General features: G+C 41.3%; 1 protein-coding gene across 1 annotated transcript; it reads left to right on the top strand.

Annotated features, from left to right (window-relative positions):
• Positions 1-6,675: 6,675 nt before the first annotated feature.
• LOC145577889 (uncharacterized) lies at positions 6,676-8,319 on the top strand. Its single transcript, XM_081635310.1, has 2 exons — positions 6,676-7,143; positions 7,252-8,319. The coding sequence occupies exons 1-2, from the start codon at positions 6,676-6,678 to the stop codon at positions 8,317-8,319; spliced, it is 1,536 nt and encodes a 511-aa protein (XP_081491436.1).
• Positions 8,320-12,502: the final 4,183 nt, after the last annotated feature.

The following is a 12,502-nucleotide window of genomic DNA, read 5'->3' as shown; positions in this document are numbered from 1 at the left end:
TGTTGGAGGTTCACAATAAATTAGTGTGAACCAGGTCCATTTAAGAATTTGTAATTATCTACTTACGGAGCAGTCAAGTCTTCTACTTTTAAACATATCTAATTTACTTTTAAAAGAATTTAGTTTACTTATTTATGGCCATTATTCAAACATATATGCAATAAAAATTACAAAAATTAAGCATAAATCAAAGTTCAAAAAAAAAAAAAATCAAAATCAAAATTCTCTAAACAACACTTCACACTTTCCTCAATCTTGATGTCAGCTTATCCTACACCCCACCCCTAACGTTAACCTACACCACACCACAACACTAACAAACAACAGCCCACAAGCTTGCAACCCCTAGCCACTAAATAGAAACATAGGACACCAGGCATTATGTACTTTTGAATCCAGTTGGTTTACTTTTATTAATTTTGTATCTACTTTATGAGTATAAGAGGATAAGATTATTAATAATAGAATACAGCTAGAATTTATACCATGAGACGATAAATCACTGCATAAACTGATTAATTAGGATCGATATCAAGGTATAAATTATAGCTCTAAATTTCTACAAAAATATAAGCTAAAATTAAACATTAAAAAAATCATATAGATCTAATCGCTTAGAATTAATCGTAAGAATTCACTCAGTTCACATAGATTCATACACAAACTCAACCAAATTTCACATAAAATTGAATGTTAATGTTTTTTGTTCTAAATTTTAGGAACTTAAGAACCAAAAGCGCTCATTTTAATCATTCATAACCTCAGAAATTATAAATTACAATTCCAATTTCACTATTAAGAATAAAAAAATTAACCAGACCAACGATAAATTTAACAAAAAACCATAGATAATGATATCAAAACTCGATGATTAAAAAAACTTACCGCACAAGCTGCTTCAATGGAGTACAGAGAGCTCGAAAGACGCTTTAATGGCGAAGAGAAAGCTCGAAAACTTCTGTAATGAAGAACTCAAAGCCGCATCAATGGAGGAGAGAGATTAATCGAAGGAGAGAGGATTTTGAGCGTGAAGAAGAGTGTAGGCATGGAAATTTTATCAAGTATCGTTACTTATTGTTTGGGTCAAAGTCAAATTGTTGACTCGGGTATATTGACTAAATATTTAATATGGGTTACTTTGGCCCGTATTATTTATTTTAGTTAAACTCATTTAATTAATAATAAAGTCCAACAAAATGGACTTGATTTAATTTAAATGGGTCATTTATGAAAGGAAGTGGAAATGGATATGAGGCCCATTTAGCGGTCATCTTGAAACCTTAGCTTAGGAGAACTCTATAAATAGAACTCTGCTCCCTCATTTCATACACATGAAAAATCCAGAGAAAAATCTCTCTACAGAAAAACCTCTCTACTCAAAAACCATCTCTAAACTTCTCTAAAAACCAATCTCAAGAACTAGAAGAAGAACAACAAGCATCGGACGTGCCGTTCCATTCTAGAAGACCAACCTTGATTGAGATCAAGCCTTTTTGGCCCTCTATACACACGACTCAGATAGGACTCCACCTGCCAGATCTGATAAGTTGGTTATCCATACCAGCCCGCTTTTCGATGCCTTCGACGAAGGAGATCAAGGAAGCAGTTGTGCCTCGTCTCCTTTAACTCCACGACGAACTTCTGATATGATTGAGTTTTCTCAATCATCACAAACAACTATTGCTACAGTTATGGTGATTGAATCCAAGACCGTCGAGGAACAACTTGTCGAATTGAAGGGCCTCCTTCAAAAGTTAATGAAGGATGGAGAAGAAAAAGATGAGCAGATCAAGCAACAAAATGAGAAGGTCTCTGCTTTAAACAAAAAGCTTGAAAAACGTCCAAAGGGAGAAAGCGATTCGGAAGAGGACGAAGTAGACTTCGAGGGAGAGAGTTCCGGATCAAGTGCTAAAAGCGAGTCCATATTCACCATCCACAAGATCTAGGATATGATAGCAAACGCTGTCAAGAACCAACTGGGAGAAGGTTCTCGCGACAAGAAGCTGTACGAGAAACCATATAGGAGGAGGATTAGCAAATTGAAGATGCCTAAAGGCTATCAACCCCCAAATTTCCAGCAATTCGATGGGAAAGGCAACCCCAAGCAGCACATCGCTCATTTTATTGAGACATGCAACAACGCTGGAACAGCATGAGACTTGCTTGTCAAACAATTCGTTCGTTCCCTTAAGGGAATTGCGTTCGATTGGTACACTGATCTCCCTCGAGAGTCCATCGATAGTTGGGATGACATGGAGGAGGAGTTCAAGAAGAGATTCTACTGTACACGACGCATAGTCAGCATGACCGAATTAACCAAGACTGAACAATGGGAAGATGAACCAGTGCTGGACTACATCAGTCGATGGAGAGCTTTAAGTCTTGAATGCAAAGATCGTCTATCAGAAACCTCTGCTGTCGAAATGTGTATCCAAGGGATGAAGTGGGATCTGCTATACAACCTACAGGGGATAAAACCAAGGTCCTTTCAAGAATTAGCAACTCGAGCCCACGACATGGAGATAAGCATCTCAAGCCGTGGTACAAGCTCTTCAGATTTCGTCAGGAAAGAGAAAAATAATTTCAAGAAGACGGAAAAGACTAGCAAGAAATCTACCAAAGAGTCATTGGCAGTCTCCACCACATCTGCTCCAGTAAAAATTTCAAATAAGCCAAAGAGTGAACAAAAGAGAGAGTCATCTTTGAAGGATGCAAATACAAAAAGAGAAGGGCCCACCTTAAAGGAATTACAGGCAAAAAAGTACCCGTTTCCAGATTCAGATTTGTCAGGAATGCTAGACGACTTGCTCGAGAAAAAGATAATCGAGCTACCTGAGTCTAAACGCCCCGAGAAAATGGGTAGAACATCTGATCCAAACTATTGTCAATACCATAGATTGGTGAGTCATCCCCTCGAAAAATGCATCACTTTCAAGGAGAAAATAATGAGGCTCGCAAAAGAAGGAAGGATTGTGCTAGATTTAGATGAAACAGTAGGATCCAATCATACCACAGTCGCCGTGGATGCTTCACCATGTGAACGGCATGCACAAATTATCCAGTTTGGGAGCTTGGAGCCTGTTGTCATACAAGTAATGAAGTCCAGCCCAACATTGCATTCATATCCTACTCCATTGCCGTATGAAGAGGAAGAGGAAGGGTGGACGTTGGTAACCAGGAGAAAGGCAAGGAAGCCAACTACATCCATTTCACAACCTTCTAAAAAGCACCAGCAAATAAGGAAAGGTCTCGGAAAGGCGGAGCAAATGAAAAGAACAAGGAAGCGGCGCGCTCTACTTGTCCCTCGTGAAGAAGTAAAGCCCTGGATGCCAATCACTTTAGACAAATTCTTCCCTCGAAATTATTTCAGTGAAGCTTCTGTTGATGTAGTGTCTTGTTACACGGCGGAAGTAAAAGATGGATCTAAGGAAAATCAACCATCTACAAGTCTCGATCATTCAGGAGATTGAAAGAGACTCAAAGATTCTTGCGTTGTTAGACACAATCCCATCTCGTATGGGATGGAGCCAAGATTTGTCTCTACCAGAAGAAATGCGATTTGCTATGGCACGAGCTATAGAAAATCCTACTCATTATACATCAAAGGAAAATATCGAACAAGGCATCTATGAGGACCATCCTGATCGATGTGCAGCATGTAGTGCATCTTTGGCGTTCACTGATGAAGATCTTATGCTTGGGTCGAAACCTCATAATAGACCTCTTTTTGTTTGTGGATACATCTACAAACAAAAGGTTAATCGCATACTCATAGATGGAGGCTCTGCAGTGAATATCATGCCAAAGTCTACTATGAGGAAGTTAGGAATCACCGACGATGAATTGTCTCAAAGCCGCCTCATGATTCAAGGTTTCAACCTCGGGGGAAAACGAGCCATCGGCATGATAAGAGTCAATTTAACCGTTGGATAGATGACTGCAACAACAATATTTCATGTCATTGATTCAAAAACTTCATACAATTTGTTGTTAGGGAGACCATGGATGCACGAAAACGGAGTAGTAGCATCAACCATGCATCAATGCTTCAAGTATTACAAGAATGGTGAAAGAAGGGTGAGCGTAGAGGTTAAGCCTTTCTTAGAGGCCGAATCTCATTTCGCTGATGCAAAGTTCTACATCGATCAAGAAGAGCCAGTTGAAGTGATGCCATTGGAGATAGCCTCCACAGGAAAACAAGCTCCGAAGAAGCAACAAACGAAATAAGACCCTCCTTCAAAGGAGATCTTGAGTGAGAAAGTTGAGGAAATCAATGAGAAAAAAAGCATAGAAGTGAAGTCTAACTCACATGTTCAAGTGCTACGTTACATTCCTATGTCACGTCGCAAGGAGGGACAAACTCCATTCGAAAAATGTGAAGTACGTGTCGCACCTAAGAAAGTCGAAAGTAAGCTATCTTCATTAGATGAAAGCATGACTTTGCCAGTTCAACGAGTAAGCAACCAAAAGATATCTAATCCACCATTTGCAAGCCTTGAAAATATATCGGAGATGCCTAGCGCTAGGAAAGAAGGATTTGACCCAGTTGCTTACAAATTGATGAAAAGCTCAGGGTACGATTTTTCTAACCTAAAGCCCATGGGAAAGGTCATCGATGCTGCCTCATACGGCCTCAACAAATCTCAACAGCAGCTGCAACAACAAGGTGAGCTTGTTTGGGTGAAAAAAGTTGGATTGGGTTTCACGGAACCTCAACCAGTGAAGATCTTGGCTCGAAGAAAGTCGGTACAAGCATCCCAGTATATTGCGGTGGAAGAAGTTGAGGAAAGTGTAGGTGAAAACACTACACCAAAACAAAGGGGCTCTGTCTTCGATAGGATTCAACCATCATCTACTAGACCACATTATTCAGCTTTTGATAGGTTGGAGGGTCCAAGTCTTGACTCATCCGAGTCCATATTTAGTAGATTGGGTGGTCAATCAAGAGGCATGAAGAAGTCTAAGGGCGTCTTCAAAAGATTAAGAGTGGCAAACAAACCCATCAACCATCGCCCACAAAACATGCAAGTCAAGAAGCATAGGAGAAATGTCTTCAACCGGCTAGAGAACACTGGAGCCATCTCTAAATCACGATGTCAGTAGAAAAGGAACATGAAGAAATTTGAGTTAGAGAATGATGTCAAGAGCATTATCCCATCTCACATGAAGCGCCTCGATCTACTGGAGGTAAAGACAAGCGAAACCCTTAGTGTGAAGGGACGTACAGTGATTCTCACCGGCCAAAAAGTTCTGACTAATCGTGAAGATGATGACCATGAGAATATCCTTGCTACTTCCAACCACGTCACTGTCTCGGAAGAAAATATCTTGGATGGAGAAGTGGAGCCAACAGAAGCCCCTAAGACCCTCGAGGACGGGGGGCAATCCACAATTGATGATCTAAAGGAATTGAATCTTGGTACCACGGATGAGCCACGCCCTATCTATGTAAGTGCTCAACTCTCTCCTAATGAGGAAAACGCTTACTTCGACCTGCTCATGGAGTACAAAGATGTGTTCGCATGGAGCTATAAAGAGATGTCGGGGCTTGATTCTAAAATTGCAGTTCATCGTCTGGAGATCAAAAAGGGAATTTCATCAAAGAAACAACCTCAACGACGCTTTCGGCCTGAATTGATCCCTGAAATTGAAGCTGAAGTCAATAAACTCATCGATGCAGGCTTCGTTCGTGAGGTCAAATATCCAACTTAGATTGCAAATATCGTCCCTGTAAGGAAAAAGAATGGACAACTACGTGTTTGTGTAGACTTTAGAGATCTTAACGATGCGTGTCCAAAGGATGATTTCCCTTTGCCTGTCACTGAGATAATGATCGACGCCACAACAGGACACGAGGCTTTATCCTTCATGGACTGCACTGCGGGTTACAATCAAATTCTCATGGCGCCTGAAGACCAAGAAGCAACTGCTTTTCGTACACCAAAGGGAATCTTTTGCTATAAGGTGATGCCTTTTGGCCTGAAAAATTCAGGGGCTACCTATCAAAGGGCGATGCAGAAAATTTTCGAAGACATGATGCACAAAACAGTTGAATGTTATGTTGATGACCTCGTTGTCAAGTCAAAAAAGCGGGAGGACCATTTACTTCATTTGCAAGATGTGTTTGAGAAATTGCGAAGGTATCAACTGAAAATGAATCCTTTGAAGTGTGCATTCGGTGTCAGCTCGGGAAAGTTTCTAGGATTTGTAGTGAGGCATAAAGGGATTGAAATTGACCAGTCAAAGATCGCCGCGATTCAAAACATGCCTGAACCAAAGAATCTCAAAGAATTGCGTGGTCTCTAAGGACAACTTGCATACATTCGACGCTTCATTTCTAATCTGGCTGGAAGATGTCATCCATTTAGCCATCTTATGAAGAAAGGAGCTCCGTTCGAATGGGATGACTTGTGTTAGAAAGCTTTTGACAGTATCAAAAAGTACTTGTCAACTCCACCAGTCTTGGGGGCACCAATTCAAGGGAAGCCACTCATCTTGTATATTTCGGCTCAATAAAGATCGCTAGGAGCATTACTCACCCAGGAAAATGAAGAAGGAAAGGAGAGAGCACTTTACTATCTTAGTCGTACCTTATTTGGTGCCGAACTAAATTACACTCCAATAGAAAAAGTGTGCTTAGCTATGATTTTTTCCATTCAAAAGCTAAGACATTACATGCAAGCATATACAGTACGAGTCATTTCCAGAGCAGATCCAATCAAATACATCTTGTCAAGACCGGTGCTATATGGACGACTCGCCAAGTGGGCTATGCTCATAACTCAGCACGACATTACGTATGTGCCCCAAAAGGCAGTTAAAGGTCAGGCTCTAGCCGATTTCTTAGCCGATCACCCAATTCCATCACATTGGGAGCTTTTGGACGATCTTCCTGGCGAAGAGGTGTTTAACATTGACATCCTTCCACCATGGGAGCTATACTTTGAAGGAGCTGCACGACGAGATGGTGCCGGAGCTGGTGTTGTCCTTGTGTCACCAGAGAAACATGTCCTCACTTATTCATTCTCCCTAGCAAACTTGTGCTCAAATAACGTTGCTGAATATCAAGCACTTATTCTGGGATTGCAAATGGAAAAGGGGATGAACATCCAGGATCTCGATGTATATGGAGATTCCATGTTGGTAATCCATTAACTTCTTGATGAATATGAGGTTAAGAAAGAAGATTTGAAGCCCTACCACAAGTACGCTTCGCAATTGTTGGAATCATTTGAAAGCGTCAAACTCCAGCACGTTCCAAGAAGTGCCAATAAGATAGCTGACTCTCTTGCAAATCTTGCAGCTACTTTAGCACTGGGGGCAGAGGAGAGCACGACAGTTTCCGTCTGCGACCGGTGGGTAGTGACTTCTCTAGAAGACGAAGAGACAGAAGATGCGTGCATTGTTTTGGTCTACAAAATAAACACAGTGGATTGGCGTCAACCACTCATTGACTACCTAGAGAATGGAAGACTGCCAAGAGATTTAAAGCACAAAACAGAGATTCGACGGCAAGCTCCACGCTTCATCTATTACAAGGGGACACTCTACAGGCGCTCTTTCCTTGGAACTTGGTCAAGATGTCTTGGAGATGAAGAAGCTGCTAAAACTATTGAGGAAGCTCATTCAGGAGTTTGTGGAGCACATCAATCTGGTCCGAAACTACATGACCGTGTCAAAAGAATGGGATACTATTGGCCCACGATGGTACAAGATTGCATGGAATTTGCAAAGAAATGCGAAGCTTGTCAATTTCACGCAAATTTTATTCATACACCTCTAGAGCCGTTACATCCTACTGTGACGTCTTGGTCGTTTGAAGCATGGGGTCTTGATTTTGTAGGACCAATTACACCAAAGTCGTCGGCTGGTCATGCATATATCCTTGCTGCTACAGATTACTTTTCAAAATGGGCAGCAGCCATCCCTCTACGCGAGGTCAAAAAGGAGAATGTGGTGGATTTCCTCAGAAACCATATTATTCATCGATACGGCATGCCGCGATACATCGTCACAGACAATGGCACTCCATTCGTTGACAGATTGATGACAAGTCTGTGTGAAAAGTTTAAGTTTACACAACATAAGTCTTCGATGTATAATGCTCCTGCAAATGGACTAGCTAAGGCCTTCAACAAAACTCTCTGTAATTTGCTTAGCAAGATAACAAAGAAGCAGAAACGAGATTGGCATGAGCGGCTTGGTGAAGCTCTATGGGCGTATCGAACAACCTACAAAACTCCGACCCAAGAAACTCCTTACGCACTGGTGTACGGTGTCGAAGTTATTGTACCATTGGAAATACAAATCCCGTTGTAGCCATACAGGAAGAGCTTACTGAAGAAGAAAATGCTAAAATTTGATTGGCTGAATTAGAAGCATTGGATGAGAAAAGGCTTGAAGCTCAACAAAGTTTGGAGTGTTATCATGCTCGACTAATACGTGCATTCAACAAGAAAGTGCGTGTACGTTCATTCCAAGTTGGAGATACTGTTCTAGCTGTTAGGAGACCCATCATCACTTCTAGAAAGACGTGGAACAAATTCAGTTCGAAATGGGATGGTCCTTATATCGTCCAAGAAGTATACACCAATGGAGTGTACAAGATCGTTGATGCAGACGGGTTACGTGTAGGCCCTATCAATGGCAAGTTCTTGAAGCACTACTACCCCTAAAGTACCAATTGATGTAATAAGCTCCTAAGCAAGAGCCTAAACTGCGTAGAAAAAAAAACAAAAAAAAAAATCAAAAAGAGACTTAATGAACTATGTTGGCTTGATCTTGTAAGGTGGATTTCCCGCTTTACAGGTACGTAGGCAGCTTGAAGTCACAAAAAAACTTCGAGTCCAGTCACATCATCAAAAAAAAAAAAAAATCATCATACCCTGCAACGCTCCTGGCCCGCAAGAGCTTAAACTGTGAACGGCTAAATAAATATAAAAAAAATAACCTTGTACGTGCCAACAACTCTACAAGGAAATACAGACGATATAGTGGTAAAAGGAAAATGGATAATCATTATTCATTTCATGCTACCATGAATCAAGTCAAAGCAAAAGTTCAAAAAAAAAAATGACTATGGCATCCAATCTAAGGTCTTCAATGTGTCACGTCGAGTATCGTAGATCTTCTCAACCTCAGATAGCTTGGACTGCGCTTCCTTGATGGCTGAGACACTCTACTCAAGAGAAGTATGGGACATCTTCTAGTCATTTACTTTCTTTGTGCACTCCGCAAACTGATGCTCTGAATCCAAAACAAGTGATGCAAGAGTAGCCTCCTTCTCAGTCAAGCTAGCAATTTCCTTCACCAATTGAGCTTTCTTCTGCGCAACTTCCTCAATCTCTTGATAAAAAGTTTCAACTTTCTTCTCATTCTCCTTTTGAAGGATAACTGCCTTGCTCAACTGAGATTCCATCGTCGAAAGTTGTTTCTCGAGCTCTCTTAAAGGCGCCTTCCCTTCACATTTTTCTCGCTGAGCATGGAGTTGTGAAGCAACCTCTACATAGTTTCTAACATATTGCTCAAAGCTAGAGGTATTGATCTTTTTAGCTCTTATGTACTGGAATGCCTCTATAAGTTCTTGATCAAGCTCGTGAACTTCATCCAAGGGAGTTGCGAGAAGCTTCCCTTTTATCTCTTCAACCATAAGGCGCGCAGCATACTTGTCAATCTTCGATATCGTGTCTCTTACATTGAAAGCAGGGGTCTTTGCTGAACTAGGAGCGGTAGAGGAGGGACCGTATCCATCAATTGCCATGCTTGCTACAACACTAACGATGACTGGATCCTGAGACGCATCAATTAAATCTTGGCTTAGTGGAGGATCGAAAGTGTCATTACAAGCTTCCAACTCGTCTGAGAGGTTCATGGGCTCATGATTGACCTAAAAAAAAGGGGGGTTATTGAGTTACACAAAAAAAATAAAATAAAATAAAATAAATAAATACCTGTCCCTTGTCATTCGCGATCTCATCGTAGCTATTGCCAAGGACGTCATAAAGGACAGAAGCCTCGCCTGGAAGAATAACTTTGTTGGGGGAGTTCCTTTTGTCATTCTCTTTCTCCCTCGAGGATGGAGACTTTTCACAAGACTTGTTGAGCTTAACCTTTAATGTGCGCTTGTTGCTTGAATCAACGACTGATTTTACAACTTTGCCTCCCAAATGTTCGCTATCATCCTTCCTCTTCTTAGACTTGCCTTGACTACGAGTTACAGGAGCATCTAGAGGACTTGGTGAACTAGAAGTTGACGAGGTTCGGGGGAAGACCGATGCCCATCAGGTCGCATAAGCAGAAGTAACTCGAGATTGAGGACTAAACGGACGACCCGGGATGAAGAATTCAGACTTCGTGCCTAATTGGGTGCTTGCCTGGAATAATTGGAATACACGCTCTGGGGTAATGGCATCTGCCTGTGGCTCAAGTTCACCAGGCACCCCCTGGTAAAAACCAAATTGGCGACCAAACCTATGAGGGTTGTACGGCTCAATCACGTAACTACCGTCGTATCTTAGAGTCACATAGCAAGATCTCATGGCGATGAAGTAATCAGAGATGCGGCGAAGACGTTGATTGTCATCTACAAATCTTTTATCTTCAGATTCATTTGGGCAAGTTGCAAGCCAGTTGATCGATCTACCAGAACATATAGTCGATTTAGCATCGGCAGATGACGAGTAAATGACTGCATCAGGGCCTTGAAATCCAATCATATGGGCACCGGCGTACTTGTGAGTAGACATTCGATGGCTTCGAAAATACTTTGCTATCCATATATGGACATAGTGTACTGGGAAGAATCCTGGACGTCTCCCGGGCGCTGCAGAAGTCGATAGCTCGTTCAAGCCTCTATAAATGCTGGTTAAAACTGGAATAGCCAAAGATATTTTGCGACCACTTGCAAGTGAAAATGTAGGTTTGAATACTCCTAGACGAATGAAGCCTAAGTCTTTCAAAGGGAGGACGAAAGCGCACAACCAGCAAGAAAGAAAGGCGGCAAGATAGGTCTGTTTGCGGTGTGCCTCGGGGATGCCTAAGATGGTAAAAGCTTCATGTACATCATCGTTCCATAGGAAAGTCTCATTCACGGTAGCAAAATTGGTCATAGGCACGGGAAGTATGTGAGCCTTTCTGTCGTCAGAAGAAGTCGAATATCTCGAAGCACCACGAAACCAAAATTTACACCAACTATCAAATTTGACGTGAGTTCCGCGTGACTTTGCAACAATGTGTTGATAAGCCGCGAAAAGGTATTTGCAACTATAAGGAAGATACAAAGAGCCGTTCTGGTCATACCCTTCTAACTCCATGGCGGATGGGACGACCTCATCGTAGAAAGAACCATTTATTGGGAGTTCGCTGAGATAGTGCAAGTCCCACAAACTGATCGAAACTTCGCCCGCTGAAGTAAGTAGTGTGTTGGTCGTTGAGCTCCACATCTCACAAAAAGCTTGCATGTATGGAGTGTTGCGTTCGTAACAGAACATAGAGGCATAAACAGCGTCAAGGATATTTGTACTTGTAAGCATGTGTCTGAAGTGTTGCAATATGTCCTCCAACCATTCCCAGTATTGAGGTATGTGTGAGAATTCAGCTCCAATGAGTAACTTCGAACCCCATTTGGCGACTTCCCTGCGAGATTTGCGTGCGGAGAGTGTGTCCAATGCCTTAACTTCTGTAGATGACCGATGGTGCGATGACTGGAGTACCTCATTGGGCGTCTTATTCGACCCTTCGAAGACCTCTTTCCACCAGTGTTTTAGACTTGTTGAGGGATGTTCCACTTTCCAATTCTCTGCAAAAGCTCCAGTCATAGGGTGAAAGGTGGGAAAATGAATCCCATTTGGACCCGCAGCTCCATTAGACACACGTAAGAAATCATCTTCGAGTGCTCCTTCAAACTTGAATTGCGACATGACGTTTCTAAAGCAATAGTGTGACTTTACATGAGAAATCATGGTGGTATCAAAATATCATCATAATAATAATAAAAATAAAAAGTTTAATATAAAAATTAAAATAAAAAATAAAAAAAAAAAAAAAAAAAAAGAGAAAGAAGTAAGTAACGTAAGCTTGAAAGTTGGTGATTTTAAGTTCATGGCATATCATGATATCATTTTAAAAAAAAAAAAAAAAAAAAAAAAAAAGAAATCACGTGGCTTGAAAGTTTGTAATGTTAGTTCATCATGATCATCATGATATTATTATAAAATAAAATTAAAAAAATTATAAAAAAAAAAAAAAAAAAAAAAAGAAAAGAAAAATTGTGGTGTCAGACATTAATAAAGAAGTGCTTTATGCACCACTTCACCACTCCGTATTTTCTTTCCAACCTCACCATTGAAGCACAAAATTAAGAGCTATTAAAGCAATTCAAGCAAGTCTCGAGGCATACCCAGTATCAAGTCCCTGTACTCTTGTCCGATCAAGATGCGCAAGGCTGAACTTAGCTCCGATGTGCGGCGGTGGTCGAAATTCCGGTGGCGGCTGGGCCCGAATG

Source organism: Chenopodium album, chromosome 14, assembly GCF_948465745.1.
Source record: "Chenopodium album chromosome 14, dcCheAlbu1.1, whole genome shotgun sequence".
NCBI lineage: Eukaryota > Viridiplantae > Streptophyta > Magnoliopsida > Caryophyllales > Amaranthaceae > Chenopodium > Chenopodium album.
This window is presented reverse-complemented; position numbering and strand designations above follow the sequence as displayed.

What these genes read in the sequence shown, in the direction of transcription:
- LOC145577889 (XM_081635310.1), top strand. Translation starts at nt 6,676, where the DNA reads ATGCAAGCATATACAGTACGAGTCATTTCCAGAGCAGATCCAATCAAA. An exon ending in TATATGGAGATTCCATGTTG is followed by an intron (nt 7,144 to 7,251) that starts GTAATCCATTAA and finishes GTCAAACTCCAG; the next exon opens with CACGTTCCAAGAAGTGCCAA.